This window comes from Coregonus clupeaformis, unplaced genomic scaffold (assembly GCF_020615455.1).
Source record: "Coregonus clupeaformis isolate EN_2021a unplaced genomic scaffold, ASM2061545v1 scaf0027, whole genome shotgun sequence".
Lineage (NCBI taxonomy): Eukaryota > Metazoa > Chordata > Actinopteri > Salmoniformes > Salmonidae > Coregonus > Coregonus clupeaformis.
Window position 1 is genome coordinate 1,291,129 of NW_025533482.1, and position 17,527 is coordinate 1,308,655.

At 42.0% G+C, this 17,527-nt stretch overlaps 2 protein-coding genes across 3 annotated transcripts; both read left to right on the forward strand.

Moving 5' to 3' along the window:
• The first annotated feature begins 342 nt into the window (after positions 1-342).
• LOC121570566 (interferon a3-like) lies at positions 343-1,808 on the forward strand. The gene is made up of 5 exons (XM_041882039.1): positions 343-492; positions 651-722; positions 1,213-1,365; positions 1,506-1,604; positions 1,722-1,808. Exons 1-5 carry the CDS (start codon positions 343-345, stop codon positions 1,806-1,808), a joined length of 561 nt encoding a protein of 186 aa, XP_041737973.1.
• A 5,115-nt stretch (positions 1,809-6,923) lies between these two features.
• On the forward strand, positions 6,924-13,051 carry LOC121570567 (interferon a3-like). 2 transcript variants are annotated; one of them, XM_041882041.1, is made up of 6 exons: positions 6,924-7,277; positions 7,451-7,538; positions 7,836-7,910; positions 8,038-8,187; positions 11,896-11,973; positions 12,326-13,051. In XM_041882041.1, exons 1-6 carry the CDS (start codon positions 7,234-7,236, stop codon positions 12,413-12,415), a joined length of 525 nt encoding a protein of 174 aa, XP_041737975.1. In that variant the 5' UTR covers positions 6,924-7,233; the 3' UTR covers positions 12,416-13,051. The 2 variants fall into 2 exon arrangements, with proteins under 2 accessions (XP_041737975.1, XP_041737974.1); XM_041882040.1 differs by lacking the exon at positions 6,924-7,277 and having other exon boundaries at positions 7,404-7,538.
• Positions 13,052-17,527: the final 4,476 nt, after the last annotated feature.

The window sequence follows — 17,527 nt, forward strand, 5'->3', positions numbered from 1 at the left end:
GAACGTAACAATTCTTCGAGAGATACACCTGTCCTTTCGGTGCGTTTTCTCCAGACGGAAAACAATACTCTCAGGTATGAAAGTCTACGGGGACTTCCACCTTTCACTTTCGGAACACCGTGCAGAATCTTTGTATAAATGATCGACACAGGTTGTAGCATGGCAGAACTCGGGAATTCGATACATTTGATCGATCAGGAAGAACACTTTATCTCTTTATCCTTTGGGGAAAACATTATTTTTTTAAAATACAAAGTAGGCTATCTTTCGGAAGTGCACCACCGTTGATTGCACCACCGTTGATTGCGGACAGACGGAGAACTACAGTAGACCTACGCTAAAATGGGTTCAATCAGCCTTTGGATGTGCTTGGTCCTGACGATTTGCACCTGGCATAAAACCATCGGATGCACTTGGATGAGGACACTGCCTCGGTCTCCGAGCATGTTCCAAGTGTTCAGCAACAACACCATAACGATGCTTCAGAAAATGGTATGCTATACGGTAATGTTTATTCACTTGTTCATGGTCATTGGGCTGTTGTCTTCTTTTCAACATTTCATGTGCTGCTATGTTTCATTTATTTCCCTGACTCCTTTATGTACAGTAATAATAATACAATATTTTGTTTTTATTTTTTGGCATCTCAGGGTCATGAAGTCTCTCGAGAAACTCAGATCACTTTCCCTGACAAGCAATACAGACAAGTCGGTAATTTTAAGGTAAGAAATATGCATAGCCTACACTCTTAAAAAAATGTTTTGTTCTGTCCATAACCTTTTTTTCTAAGAGGTTACAGTGAATTCGGAAAGTCTTCAGACCCCTTCACTTTTTCCACATTTTGTTACTTTACAGCCTTATTCTAAAATATATTATAGTGTTTTTTGAACACATCAATCTACACACAATACCCCATAACGATAAAGAAAAAACTGTTTATTATTTTTTATACATTTGCAAAAATGTCTAAAAACATGTTTTGGCTTTGATATTATGGGGTATTGTGTGTAGATTAATGAAACAAATAAATATTTAATCCATTTTAGAATAAGGCTGTAACGTAACAAAATGTGGAAATAGTGAAGGGGTCTGAATACTTTCCGAATGCATTGTATATAATTAGGTTATAATGAATATGCAATTTGCTATAATTTTCTTAGATTTGCCCTCAATTCATAAGGCATGCACTAATACAAATCACTCTTCTTCTAGGCTGACGAACAGCTTGTCTTCATTTCGCAAACTCTGAACGCTATAAAGAAATTGTACAGCAGTGGTAAATATGAGTCCACCGCCTGGGACCAGAAAGGAGTTGACAGGTTTATGAATGACCTGCATCGCCAGACGTCGGAGCTGGACCAATGCGTATGTAATTTGTGATTTTCGCCTCTTAACATTAATGCAAAAAGAAAACATTATCCTATCCTATTCGATTATAATATGAGGTGGTTACATGTTAAACAAATCACAATATTAAATTAATTATTTGTATTTTCTTCCAACAGCTAAAGGCTATGAAAACTAGACTATCAAAATCTGTCAAAAGAGTGAACAAAAAGATGAGCCTTCACTTCAAGTTCCTTAACAATTACTTGAAACGCGAGGTAGGTTGATCCATTTGTTTTACAAAGAGAGTACATTCACCAAATCTGGATGTATTTCTGTGATGATACAACGTGTATCTATTCTAAAAGCTTAACAATTGTATTTAATTTATGCAGAAACACAGCGCAAGCGGCTGGGAAGACATAAGGACAGTTGTGCTGGCACACCTACGAAGACTAGACACAACATTAAGTAGCCAATGAGCGTTATGTATGTGTGGTGTAGAGATTAATTATTTATATATCTATTTATTCAACTATTTATTTACATGTTTATTTATTTGTTTTTGAACGTATTAATTTATTGTGTAGTAATGTATTCACAACTCTGTGGAGTAAAACATTTTTTATACTGAATAATTATGTGACTGATTTAGGCTATACACAACGTAACAATGTTTTAGTGCATTTATTTTTGTATTTATAAAGGCCATTGCATACTGTATTTATTATTGCAACCTGATACGAAATGTTTGTTATTGTAATGATGAAATATATTTTAATTAAATCAAATGTGGCCACTACATCTGAAACCTCTTTTAATCAATACAAATGTAATTCGTCGCATACACATATTTAGCAGATGTTATAGCGGGTGTAGCGAAATGCCTGTGTTACTAGCTCTACAAGTGCAGTAGTATCTAACAATACACAACAATACACACAAATGTAAAAGTAAAAGAATGGACATAAGAAATATTTAAATATTAGGATGAGCAATTTCCACAACTTTTATATAGGATGGAGGTCAGGGTTTTGTGATGGCCACTCCAATACCTTGACTTTGTTGTCCTTAAACCATGTTGCCACAACTTTGGAAGTATGCTTGGGGTCATTGTCCATTTGGAAGACCCATTTGCGACCAAGCTTTAACTTCCTCACTGATGTTTTGAGATGTTGCTTCAATATATCCACATAATTTTCCTTCCTCATGATGCATCTATTTTGTGAAGTGCACCCGTCCCTCCTGCAGCAAAGCACCTCCACAGCATGATGCTGCCACCCCCGTTCTTCACGGTTGGGATGGTGTCCTTCAGCTTGCAATTAACCCCCTTTTTCCTCCAAACATAATGATTGTCATTATGGCCAAACAGTTCTATTTTTGTTTCATCAGACCAGTGGACATTTCTCCAAAAAGTACAATCTTTGTCCCCATGTGCAGTTGTAAACCGTAGTCTGGCTTTTTTATGGCTGTTTTGGAGCAGTGGCTTCTTCCTTGCTGAGCGGCCTTTCAGGTTATGTCGATATAGGACTAGTTTTACTGTGGATATAGATAATTTTGTGCCTGTTTCCTCCAGCATCTTCACAAGGTCCTTTGCTGTTGTTCTGGGATTGATTTGCACTTTTCGCACCAAAGTACGTTCATCTCTAGGAGACAGAACGTGTCTCCTTCCTGAGCGGTATGATGGCTGTGTGGTCCCATGGTGTTTATACTTGCGTACTATTGTTCGTACAGATGAACGTGGTACCTTCAGGCGTTAGGACATTGCTCCCAAGGATGAACCAGACTTGTGGAGGTCTATAATTTTATTTCTGAGGTGTTGGCTGATTTATTTTGATTTTTCCATGATGTCAAGCAAAGAGGCACTGAGTTTGAAGGTAGGCCTTGAAATACATCCACAGGTACACCTACAATTGGCTCAAATGATGTCAATTAGCCTATCAGAAGCTTCTAAAGCCATTACATCATTTTCTGGAATTTTCCAAGCTGTTTAAAGGCACAGTCAACTTAGTGTATGTAAACTTCTGACCCACTGGAATTGTGATACAGTGAATTATAATTGAAATAATCTGTGTGTAAACAATTGTTGGAAAAATTACTTCTGTCATGCACAAAGTAGATGTCCTAACCAACTTGCCAAAACGATAGTTTGTTAACAAGCAATTTGCGGAGTGGTTGAAAAACGAGTTTTAATGACTCCAACCTAAGTGTATGTAAACTTCCGACCAAACTAAATCTGAACCAATCGTAGACATCTAGGCTATGTTTCACAAATTTGAACAGCACAGTATGGTATGGCACAGTTCAATACAATAGAGCACAGTAGAGTAAAGTAAAGTAAAGTAAAGTAGAGTAGAGAACAGTACATTACGGTAGTGTAGAGGACAGTAGAGTTTTATTCAGTAGAGTACAGAACAGTAGATATTAATTTAGTAGAGTAGAGTACAGTAGAGTTTAATTCAGTACAGTGCAGTACAGTTTAGTACATTAGAGTACAGTAGGCTACACTATGCTGTGCTGTACTCTACTGTACTGAATTATACTTTACTTTTCTTTACTTTACTGCACTGTACGCTGTACTGTAATGAAATGTACTCTATTGTCCTCTACTGTATTGTACTGTACTGTACAGTCTACTGTAATGAACTGTACTCTGCTGTTCTCTACCGTACTGTACTGTCCAAACTTGTCCATGGACGTTGAAATTTAGTCCGGACCGCACAAAAATCACACCAAATAAAGACAGCCGATCCAGACAGCACAGTGCTTAGTGGGTAGGCATGATGTATCCTGTATACATTGGTTGCTCATTGACGTCTTGCACATTTTAAATTCTACATCATTTATACGTCGAACAGACATCAACATTCTATTATGATGTCTCGGCGACGTCTTCCCAATGTACAAACGCACTCCAAACTACATATTCCCTACCCAATTCGATACGTCGGCCAAAGGTGTGCATGATTACTTGGGAGAAGACTCAGGTGAAACTGATGACATCACACAGCTTTTGTAAAACAGCTGGGGAAACCCCAAAATGCGTCCACCGTGTAAAGACGACATAAGAAGACGTTTCAGCACCATGGACAGGTATCACTGATAACACTAAAACGCATGAAGATGTCAGCCACTTCAGCACATTGGACATCGCCACACAGCAACAATTCTATCAGTGCTCCTGTGTTGTGGCTGCAGGCCTGTTGCTACTGTTATTGCCATGTTTACTACTGTTCCAATTACCCACACCCCTAAACTTAGAATTTTAAAACTATAGGCAATAAATTGATGATATATGTGATGGGAAATATTGCTCTCTGACTCTTTGGTATCCCGTTTCAAATCAAATCAAATTGTATTTGTCACATGCGCCGAATACAACAAGTGTAGACTTTACTGTGAAATGCTTACTTACAAGCCCTTAACCAACAATGCAGATCAAGAAATAGAGTTAAGAAATATTTACTAAATAAGCTCAAGTAAAAAATACAATAAAAAGTAACACAATAAAATAACAATAACGAGGCTATATACAGGGGGTACCGGTACCAAGTCAATGTGCGGGGGTACAGGTTAGTCAAGGTAATTTGTGCATGTAAGTAGGGGTAAAGTGATAGATAATAAACAGCAAGTAGCTGCCGGGTGGCCATTTGATTAATTGTTCAGCAGTCTTATGGCTTGGGGGTAGAAGCTGTTAAGGACGTTTTGGACCTGGACTTGGAACTCCGGTACTGCTTGCCGTGCAAACTTAATGATGGTGTTGGATTCGTGCTTGGCTAAGCACGCACCCCTGAGGGGACGAAGCACTGAAGGGCCCCTGTGTTGAGGATCAGCGTGGCAGATGTGTTGTTGCCTATCCTTACCAACTGGGGGCGGCCCGTCAGGAAGTCCATGATCCAGTTGCAGAGGGAGGTGTTTAGTCCAGGGTCCTTAGCTTAGTGATGAGCTTTGTGAGCACTATGGTGTTGAATGCTGAGCTGTAGTCAATGAACAGCATTCTCACATAGGTGTTCCTTTTGTTCAGGTGGGAAAGGGCAGTGTGGAGTGCGATTGAGATTGCGGCATCTGTGGATGTGTTGGGGCGGTATGCGAATTGGAGTGGTTCTAGTGTTTCTGGGATGTTGGTGTTGATGTGAGCCATGACCAGCCTTTCAAAGAACTTCATGGCTACACATGTGAGTGCTACAGGGCTGTAGTCATTTAGGCAGGTTACCTTAGCTTTCTTGGGCACAGGAACTATGGTGGTCTGCTTGAAACATGTAGGTATTGCAGACTCGGTCAGGGAGTGGTTGAAAATGTCAGAAAAAGACACTTGCCAGTTGGTCTGCGCATGTTCTGAGTACACGTCCTGGTAATCCGTCTGGCTCCGCGGCCTTGTGAATGCTGACCTGTTTAAAGGTCTTGCTCACATCGGCTATGGAGAGCGTGATCACACAGTCGTCCGGAACAACTGGTTGCTTGCCTCGAAGCGAGCATAAAAGGCATTTAGTCCGTCTGGTAGGCTCGCGTCACTGGGCAGCTCGCGGTTGGGTTACCATTTGTAGTCTGTAATAGTTTGCAAGCCCTGCCACATCCAACGAGCATCAGAGCCGGTGTAGTAGGATTCAATCGTAGTCCTGTATTGACGCTTTGCCTGTTTGATGGTTTGCCTGAGGGCATAACGGTATTTCTTATAAGCGTCCGGATTAGTGTCCCTCTCCTTGAAAGCCACAGCTCTCTTACGATTCATCCTCATCCTTATTATTCATCCTCATGGCTGGTCCCCAATAGATTAAATGTATTTTATACATAAGGCCTATTAAGGCTATATCTAATAACACCAAGGCCCGTATTCATAAATCGTCTCAGAGAGTAGGAGTGCTGATCTAGGATCTGTTTAGCCTTTTTGATTATAATGAATGGACAGAGGGGGTCCTGATCCTAGATCAGCACTCCTACTCTGAGACGCTTTATAAATAAATGCGAGCTCAGCAGAATAATTTGGCTACATCTCATATTTTAGCCTATAACATGACATTTCAAGATGAAACCACCTATTACATCTTATCAAGACCCTGGTGTTGGAACAAAAGCATTTACCTCCTCCTGCTGGTCTCCAGGAACATGCAGACAGTTTTGGTGACCACTTCCCTACAGTATATGATCTTTACAGTTTTACAGGCTTTGTACATTCTGAATTAATCCCAATATTATATAGAAAAAGGGGGAAATAAATCAATGTCAAGATTTGACCTTGCATAGTCATTCAAAAACGAGCACAACACTATGACACACACACACACACACACACACAACAGTAGGCTATGGCCCTGTAAAAACCATTCACTCTATAGGGAGAATATCCCTGATATCGTAGCCTATACCAAGGAACTATAGTCACATATTATTTTTCATTTTCCCCTTGTAAAGAAAATGACAAATAGAAAGTTCCAACAAATCATGTTGTCGTTGGTTGTCAACATTGCATCACCAGCAGACAACAGTAGGGTGAAAGTTGGTTACGTCATTGTGAAAATGATAGTTGAGAGATGGGGTAGTGACGCTGTCGTCTCCTATTCACTTTTCATTTGTAGCGCAACAGCAGAGGACTTGCCGGAGCTGCGGAACAATATTTCGGACTAACTTTGAACGAAACCCACTAAATAAATGTGGCTACATTTCTTAAGAAGTGTGGGTTTTATTTCGACTTCGACGATTTTATTATCATACTTTTTTATCGGTTCACGCGAAGTTATTAGCAGTTGAAAGCATAGCTCGTGAATAGCCTATTCTCGCTAATAGCCTAATATCTAAATTGAATAATCTTATCGTGTGGTTCAACTATCATTCAACGCTGATTTCAAAGAGAATGTGTATAGATTTACTGGGATTTGGTCGTCCAGAAGACAGAGCAGGCATGGAATTCCTATGGCTGCATGTGCTGGTCTGGAAAGTGAAAGTCCCCGCCTCCGGTAGGTTGATCACGGGAAATTCTCCATACAGTTTTCCCTTTCCCAACTCCACATAAAACTACTTAACACAGCCAAGATGTTCAAACTCATCTGGAAAACTAACAACGAAACAAACTGCTATTTACAATGTATACAATGCAGAGTTGGACGTGTATTTTTCTTGTTATTTGCAGTATGCAGCGCGTTTGTCGGTGCTGTGACTGGATCCGAAACCACTACGGACTCTTGAGCGCAGAATACCTTTCCCTGCTGGACCAGATGGTGAGTTATCAGCACACTGTAATGAGCAGACTGAATGCATGTATTAAGGACACTAAAACAACCAACCAAGTAAAATAGTAATACGTTTCATGTTTAGCCTCTGTGTTAGAAAACTGTTAGCCTATATTTTAATATCCATAGTAAAAGGGCGCTAAGGCTAAAATGACAGAGAGCTCAAGAGAGACCAACTACATTAGGCCTACTGTACTTGCAGTATAAGCTATACTTTATGTCAGTCTTGATTGTTCTTGAAGTATTTGACACGTGACTTAACATACTATATTGATTGTTTTCCAGGGAGGAGATATTACAGAGCAGGATGCCCCTGTCTTGTCCCCAACATCACTTTACAGACACATAGATGATGCTGAGGTAAAGACTTGAATTTTGACTTATGTTCTGATATGCTTTGGTATAGCGGTCTTGACCCAACGTTATATTGATGCCATAACGGAACCCTATACTGTTTCTAATATTAGTTTTATATAATCCTGTGTAGTTTGAGGACAAAGTCAGATTCCTGAACGAGACCATCTATCAAATCAAAAAACAGTTTGATGGGAATATGAAGGCTGTCACCTGGGATAAGAAAAACCTGGATGATTTCCTCAACATTCTTGAACGCCAATTTGAGAACCTTAATTCCTGTGTAAGTAACGAGTCTATTTTAAATTATAATCACTGTTTAGGTCAGGGCTCTCCAACCCTGTTCATGGAGAGCTACCCTCTTGTAGGTTTTCGCTCCAACCCCAGTTGTAACTAACCTGATTCAGATTATCAACCAGCTAATTAATCAGGTGCGCTAGATTAGGATTGGAGTGAAAACCTAAAGGACGGTATCTCTCCAGGAACAGGGTTGGAGAGCCCTGGTTTAGGTGTAGCCTACTAACTGTACATGTGAACAAATCAACGTATGAAGTGCATTCGGAATGTATTCAACCCCTTGACTTCTTCCACATTTTGTTACATTACAGCCTTGTTCTAAAATGGATTAAATAGTTTTTTCCCCTCATCAATCTACACACAATACCCCATAATGACAAAGCAAAAACCGTGTTTTAGACGTTTTTGCAAATGTCAAAACAATAAAAAACGGAAATATCACATTTACATAAGTATTCAGACCCTTTACTCAGTAATAATAATAATAATAATAATGTGCCATTTAGCAGACGCTTTTATCCAAAGCGACATACAGTCAGTACTTTGTTGAAGCACCTTTGACAGCGATTACAGCCTCGAGTCTTCTTGGGTATGTTGCTACAAGCTTGGCACACCTGTATTTGGGGAGTTTCTGCCATTCTTCTCTGCAGATCCTCTCAAGCTCTGTCAGGTTGGATAGGGAGCATCACTGCACAGCTACAGTGGCTTGTGAAAGTATTCACCCCCCTTGGCATTTTTCCTATTTTGTTGCCTTACAAACTGGAATTAAAATGGATTTGTGTGGGGTTTATATCATTTGATTTACACAACAGGCCTACCACTTTGAAGATGCAAAATAAAACAAATTGTGAAACAAACAAGAAATAAGACAAGAAAACTGAAAACTTGAGCGTGCATATCTATTCAACCCCCCAAAGTCAATACTTTGTAGAGCCACCTTTTGCAGCAATTACAGCTGCAAGTCTCTTGGGGTATGTATCTATAAGCTTGACACATCTAGCCACTGGGATTTTTGCCCATTCTTCAAGGCAAAACTGCACCAGCTCCTTCAAGTTGGATGGGTTCCGCTGGTGTACAGCAATCTTCAAGTCATGCCACAGATTCTCAATTGGATCGAGGTCTGGGCTTTGACTAGGCCATTCCAAGACATTTAAATGTTTCCCCTTAAACCACTCGAGTGTTGCTTTAGCAATATGCTTAGGTTCATTGTCCTGCTGGAAGGTGAACCTCCGTCCCAGTCTCAAATCTATGGAAGACTGAAACATTTCCCTGTATTTAGCGCCATCCATCATTCCTTCCATTCTGACCAGTTTCCCAGTCCCTGCCGATGCAAAACATCCGCACAGCATGATGCTGCCACCACCATGCTTCACTGTGGGGATGGTGTTCTCGGGGTGATGAGAGATGTTGGGTTTGCGCCAGACATTTTCCTTGATGGCCAAAAAGCTCAATTTTAGTCTCATCTGACCAGAGTACCTTCTTCCATATGTTTGGGGAGTCTCCCACATGCCTTTTGGCGAACACCAAACATGTTTGCGTATTTTTTTCTTTAAGCAATGGCTTTTTTCTGGCCACTCTTCCGTAAAGCCCAGCTCAATGGGAGTGTACAGCTTAAAGTGGTCCTATGGACAGATACTCCAATCTCCGCTGTGGAGCTTTGCAGCTCCTTCAGGGTTATCTTTGGTCTCTTTGTTGCCTCTCTGATTAATGCCCTCCTTGCCTGGTCTGTGGGTTTTGGTGGGCGGCCCTCTCTTGGCAGGTTTGTTGTGGTGCCATAGTCTTTCAATTTTTTAATAATGGATTTATTGGTGCTCCGTAAGATGTTCAAAGTTTCATATATATTTTTAGAACCAACCCTGATCTGTACTTACAGTTTAGTCATTTAGCAGACACTCTTATCCAGAGCGACTTACAGTTAGTGAGTGCATACATTTTTCATACTGGCCCCCCGTGGGAAACGAACCCACAACCCTGGCGTTGCAAGCGCCATCCTCTACCAACTGAGCTACAGGAGGGCCAACTTCTCCACAACTTTGTCCCTGACCTGTTTGGAGAGCTCCTTGGTCTTCATGGTGCCGCTTGCTTGGTGGTGCCCATTGCTTAGTGGTGTTTCAGACTCTGGGGCCTTTCAGAACAGGTGTATATATACTGAGATCATGTGACACTTAGTTAAATAAAGTCCAACTGTGTGCAATCTAATTATGTGACTTCTGAAGGTAATTGTTTGCACCAGATCTTATTTAGGGAAATTACAGGTTGTAATGCAAGAAAATAGGAAAAACGCCAAGGGGGACTATTTTCAGATCTCTCCAGAGATGTTCGATTGGGTTCAAGTCTGGGCTCTGGCTGGGCCACTCAAGGTCATTCAGAGACTTTTCCCGAAGCCACTCCTGCGTTGTCTTGGCTGTGTGCTTAGGGTCGTTGTCCTGTTGGAAGGTGAACCTTCGCCCCAGTCTGAGGTCCTGAGAGCTCTGGAGCAGGTTTTCATCAAGGATCTCTCTGTACTTTGCTCTGTTCATCTTTCCCTCAATCCTGACTAGTCTCCCAGTCCCTGCCACTGAAATACATCCCCACAGCATGATGCTGCCACCACCATGCTTCACCGTAGGGATGGTGCCAGGTTTCCTCCAGATGTGACTCTTGGCATTCAGGCCAAGAGTTCAATCTTGGTTTCATCAGACCAGAGAATCTAGTTTATCATGGTCTGAGAGTCCTTTAGGTGCCTTTTGGCAAACTCCAAGCAGGCTGTCATGTGCCTTTTACTGAGGAGGTGCTTCCGTCTGGCCACTCTACCATAAAGGCCTGATTTTTGGAGTACTGCAGAGATGGATGTCCTTCTGGAAGGTTCTACCATCTCCACAGAGGAAATCTGAAGCTCTGTCAGAGTGACCATCGGGTTCTTGGCCACCTCCTTGTCCAAGGCCCTTCTCCCCCGATTGCTCAGTTTGGCCGGGCGGCCAGCTCTAGGAAGAGTCCTGGTGGTTCCAAACTTCTTCCATTTAACAATGATAGAGGCCACTGTGTTCTTGGTGACCTTCAATGCTGCAGACATTTTTTGGTACCCTTCCCCAGATCTGTGCCACGACACAATCCTGTCTTGGAGATCTATGGACAATTCCTTACACCTCATGGCTTGGTTTTTGCTCTGACATGCACTGTCAACTGTGGGACCTTATATAGACAGGTGTGTGCCTTTCAAAATCATGTCCAATCAATTGATTTTACCTCAGGTGGACTTCACCTGTACAAACATCTCAAGAATGATCAATGGAAACAGGATGCACCTGAGCTCAATTTTGAGTCTCATAGCAAAGGGTCTGAATACTTATGTAAATAAGTTATTTCTGTTTTTGCATTGTCATTATGGGGTATTGTGTGTAGATTGATGAGGATTTTTTTTCTTTGATACATTTTAGAATAAGGCTGTAACATAACAAAATGTGGAAAAAGGGAAGGGGTCTGTATACTTTCCGAATGCACTGTATATGGGTTATTATAGATATTGAGCCAGTTTGCAAAATCACTAAAATAATACTGCAGCAATGAGAAATTTAGATTATAATTAATGGACATTCAAGTTTGATATCTTAAAGTGGAAATGACAAACTTTAGAATCCTTTTTAAACCTTGAATACGCTATAAGTTTCAATTTCCTGCCGTGCACGCTAATGTTTTGTTTAATTTTGTCCAACAGGTATCACCTGCCATGAAACCTGAGAGGAGACTGAAACGGTACTTCAAGAAGTTGAATAGGAAGGTTCTGAGAAAAATGGTGAGTTTGATTTCGTATGGAAACGTGTTTGATACATGTAATCAAATGAATATAAACTTGGCTAGGATAAACAGGAGCAGTGTTCATTTTAAAAAAATGGGGTTCTGGGGCCATATGTATGAAGCATCTCAGAGAAGAACTGCTGATCTAGTATTAGGTCTTCTCTCAGGTCTCCTCTGTCCTCCTATTTATAATGATCTAAAAGCCTAAACTGATCCTAAATCAGTACTCCTACTCTGAGAAGCTTAATACATACGGCACCAATCCTTTTTTTTTTTTTTAAGACAATATGATCATTATATTGCCAAGAAAGTTCACCCCACTAATATTTCAATTTTTCTGTGTTTTTCAGAACTACAGTGCACAGGCGTGGGAGCTCATCAGGAAAGAGACACAACGTCATCTGCAAAGATTGGAGATCCTTGTGGGAAAGATGTACTGATCATCTGGACTCATCTCAGAAGCTAAGCCCTTACCAGTTTATAAAGCATGAATACAATCATGTGGGACCCTGTTAGTCTATTTATTATATTTAAATTCTTAAATTATTGTTTTTTATTTTTATAAATTATTATTTATATTTTGTATTTCCCTTTTGTACCTGTGTTGAACTGAACTGTATTGCCTGTCTACTTGAAAAACCAGTGAAAAAATAATATAGAAAATGTGAATAAAAACGTATTTTTTGTATACATTTTCAAAATGTCCTTCTTGTCTATAACCAATTTCTACTTGAAGTTTATGTATTCTTGTAGTTTTGTTTCTTTGTGTAATTTATTTTTAAATGTGTGATATCATGTGTTTTCACATGGTTTTAGGGACGAGGTTAAATCCAGTAGATAGGTCACTCTTGGTGCCACAAAGTCCGAATGCCAAGGATTCCAGGATGTCTAGGGAGCTCACTGGTGTTTATCTTAGAATGATTGATAGATGGAATATCCTACCTGGGGTACAAGGGGATAACATCAGGGTGGGGAGTGCCAACTGATGGTTACCAGAAGTTGTTGAAGAAATGTGTAAAGGGCTATATAAACTAAGATATTTCCATTGTCTAGTAGTTTGGATAGTAAGATGCAACCCACGTGCAGATTGCTATGCTGAATCCGGTACCGTATATTAAATACATTGTATCAACTCTCTATCTAAGTGTTTATTGCCTTCTTGCCTTCTTTATTACCTTCTTGCATCCTCTGTAGCTCAAGTGATAGAGCATGGCGCTTGTAACGCCAGGGTAGTGGGTTCGATCCCCGGGACCACCCATACGTAACAATGTATGCACACATGACTGTAAGTCGCTTTGGATAAAAGCGTCTGCTAAATGGCATATTATTATATTATATTATAAAGAAACTCATCATAACAATGTGTTTTTGTACTTTGTGAGGGTTACTGTTCTTTTAGTTTTTCTTATTTGTTTTTGTGTGTCAATCACACTGGGGCAGTGGGCTGATGGGGGTTGGGAGATCTGGGTGAAGAGTAGAGGATAATCTGGGGGACCAGGAACGTTTAGCTCTTACTTACTATTGTGGGATGTTTATTTATAAAGTCTGTCCAATGTATTAAACACATGTACTGTATGTCTTACTATGATTGGAGGAAAAATAAGAAAAAATACATGGAAAGACAATATGGAAAAAGAGACAAAAAACAAACAATACTTTTAATAGATAATACTTTAGTCCCCTGATTGAGAAAAGGTGGTGGTGGGCAATTTTTTTTTATAAATCATTGATTTAGCTTAGTCATATATATAGAACTTTTTAAGGCTGTATCACAACCGGCCGTGATTGGGAGTCCCATAGGGCGGCGCACAATTGGCCCAGCGTCGTCCGGGTTTGGCCGGTGTAGGCCGTCATTGTAAATAAGAATTTGTTCTTAACTGACTTGCCTAGTTAAATAAAGGTTAAATAAATAACAAATATAATATCATTTGCTTATTTGAGCTGTTCTGGCCATAATATGGACTTGGTCTTTTACCAAATAGAGCTATCTTCTGTAAACCCCTCCCCCCCCCTCCCACCTTGTCACAACACAATTGATTGATTCAAATGCATTAAGAAGGAAAGAAATTCCACAAATTAACATTTAAGAAGGCACACCTGTTAATTGAAATGCATTCCAGGTGACTACCTCATTAAGCTGGTTGAGAGAATGCCAAGAGTGTGGAAAGCTGTCAGTAAGGAAAAGGGTGGCTATTTGAAGAATCTCAAATATAAAATATATTTGGAATTGTTTAACACTTTTTTGGTTACTACATGATTCCATATGTGTTATTTCATAGTTTTGATGTCTTCACTATTATTCTACAATGTAAAAAAAAAAAAAAAAAAAAACCTTGAATGAGTAGGTGTGTCCATAATTTTGACTGGTAGTGCATGTCACCATAAAGCTCTCTGTAGCAATTAGGCCTGGGGCCGAGATTATCATGAGGCCAATAGTGATTTTAAAACCTAAACCTGTTAGGCCTACTGCTGCTAGGTAGCTCTCTCTCTGCTCTCCCCCTCCCCTCTGTCTGTCCTTGATTGCAGGAGTGAAGTCTGGTGTGCGGGAGTCAGGGTTCCAGCTGCAGCTCATTCACCATAATCACCTCAGCCTTTAAGACCCGGTCAAACTTTCCACTCATCGTCAGATCATAGTCAAGACGACCATGTTAGTCTCGCTGCTGACTCAACCTGTTTGTTTTCGCTCTTTGTGTTTTTGGCCTGTTCTATTTACTTTTCTCCTGTGCCACAGATTATGGGAACCTGACTTCTGCCTCCGCTTCACTCCTGCCACCACCATCCTGCTCCCCACTACCGGACCTCCCTTTTGGACTCACCACGGACACTAGGACATTACGGTACCACACCTGCCCTGACCTGGATCTGTTACCCTCCCTGTAACCTGGACTTGCTCTTCCCCTATTATTGGAAACCTGGACCTTTTGAACATTGTAAATAAACCTGTTAAACCTTCTCTGGCTTGGTGTACTTGTCTGCATTTGGGTTCTAATCCAGTTAAATCATGACAGTATGATCTGACCAACATGAACCCAGCAGACAGTAGCTCGGATACCACCCCAGAGTGCACTCAAATTCGGACTGCTATAGCCAATCAGGACATTTTACTTGGCCAACATGATACCCTGTTTAAGACGATTGCTGAGAACAGTCAGCTGCTGTTTAATCAGGTTCAATTACTCACCAATCAGGTGTCTGTCCTTACTACCCAAGTTAATAATGCAACCCTCGGGCATGGCATACAAACTGCCCCTTCTCCTGCTCCACCTGTTTTTCCTGGCCCTCCAGCCCAGATCAGAGAGCCTTTTGTTCCTGCTCCAGAGCGCTATGATGGGAACATGGGGACCTGTGGTGAATTTTTGACTCAATGCTCGTTAGTGTTTGAACAACAGCCCCTCACCTATGCCTCAGAAAGAGCCCGTATTGCCTACCTTATCAACTCTACTAGCGGTTCCGCTCGTGCCTGGGGATCCGCGGTCTGGGAGAGTCAGTCGGACATTTGCAACGCTTACGTGGCCTTCTCCACTGAGATGAGGAAGGTTTTTGACCACCCCGTACGGGGCAAGGAGGCTGCGAAACGGTTGTTTTCTCTTCGGCAGGGGGTTCGCAGTGTGGCGGAGATGGCAGTGGAGTTTCGGACGTTAGCGGCAGTGAGCGGTTGGAATGACGAGGCATTACAAGGAGTGTTCATCAATGCTTTGTCTGAGACTTTAAAAGATGAGTTGTTGTCATATGATGTATCGCCTACGCTGGATAATCTTATTTCACTCACAATCAGGTTGGATAATCGGATTCGGGAGCGCCGCCGGGAGAGGAGTGTTAGTTCCAAGCAACTGGTCTGTCGTCAACAAACTCCTCCCCGCATCTTCCCCACGGAGAAGGCCGAGTCTTCCCGAGTCGATACGAGGAGCACTGAACCCGAAGCCATGGAGGTGGGTCGTGCACGGTTGTCCTCAGAGGAGCGTGCACGTCGTATTCAGGCTCGGGTCTGCCTGTATTGTGGAGAAGCTGGTCATTTCGTTCCTTCCTGCCCAGTTCGTCCGGGAAAAGGGCCGGCTCATCATTATTGGGAGAAGTTTTGGTGAGCCGAGCAGCGGATTCTTCCTCTTCTCCCCGCATTCTGCTCCAGGCATCCCTCCAGTGGCAGTCCCAGAATTTCTCTGTTAGTGCGCTGGTTGACTCTGGTGCCGATAAAAGCTTTTTGGATCGAGAGTTGGCTCAACAAATGGAGTTAGAGACTGTTCCTATGGACTGTCCGCTGCAGGCTAATGGTCTAAATGGACAATTGTTGACCCGTATTACTCATCAGACTGTTCCTGTTTGTCTCAGAGTGTCGGGTAATCATCAGGAGAACATTCAATTCTATATAATTGACTGCCCACAGACCCCCCTGGTCCTTGGTATCCCCTGGCTCATAAGACACAATCCACACATTGATTGGGTGACCGGTAGAATTGTTTCATGGAGCACATTTTGTCATGTGAATTGTTTGTGTTCTGCTCAGACCCCTGCCAGCACTGTGCCTCAACCTCCACGGGAGTCCATGGATCTTTCTGCTGTCCCTGACGTGTATCATGACCTGGCATCCGTTTTCTGCAAACACAGAGCTACTTCTCTTCCTCCTCACCGGCCTTACGACTGCGCCATTGACCTCCAGCCAGGAGCCCCTCTCCCCAGCAGTCGCCTGTACAATCTCTCCCGCCCGGAGACGGAGGCTATGGAGAACTACATTCGCGACTCCTTGGGGGCAGGTATTATTCGTCCTTCCTCGTCACCTGTAGGAGCGGGATTCTTTTTTGTTGCTAAGAAGGATAAGACCCTCAGACCCTGTATTGATTTCCGTGGACTTAACAACATCACCATTAAGAACAAATATTCTCTGCCTTTAATTAACTCTGCTTTTCCCCTCCTTCATGGTGCTACTATCTTCACTAAACTGGATCTACGAAATGCGTATCACCTGGTGTGCATTCGTAAAGGTGATGAATGGAAGACTGCCTTCAACACACCTTTGGGACATTTTGAGTACCTGGTTATGCCTTTTGGGTTGTCCAATGCCCCTGCCGTTTTTCAGGCACTAGTCAATGATGTCCTTCGGGACATGTTGAATCGGTTTGTTTTTGTCTATCTGGATGATATCCTGATTTTTTTCAGAGTCCTCCCAGGAACACGAACTGCATGTGCGCCAGGTGTTGCAAAGGTTGTTGGAGAACAAACTGTTTGTGAAGATGGAGAAATGTGAATTTCATGTGTCTGAGACCTCTTTTTTGGGTTACATAATAGCTCAGGGGGAGTTGCGGATGGACCCAGCTAAGATCTCTGCTGTCACGGACTGGCCAGCCCCCTCCACCCGCAAACAACTTCAACGATTCCTGGGGTTTGCGAACTTCTACAGGAGGTTCATCAAGGACTACAGCCGCATTGCGGCGCCACTCACCGCTCTCACCTCCATCGCACGACCGTTCGCTTGGAATGAATGGGCCGAAGCAGCGTTTGAAGAACTGAAACATCGCTTCGCCTCGGCTCCCATTCTGATGCAGCCGGACCCCGACCGC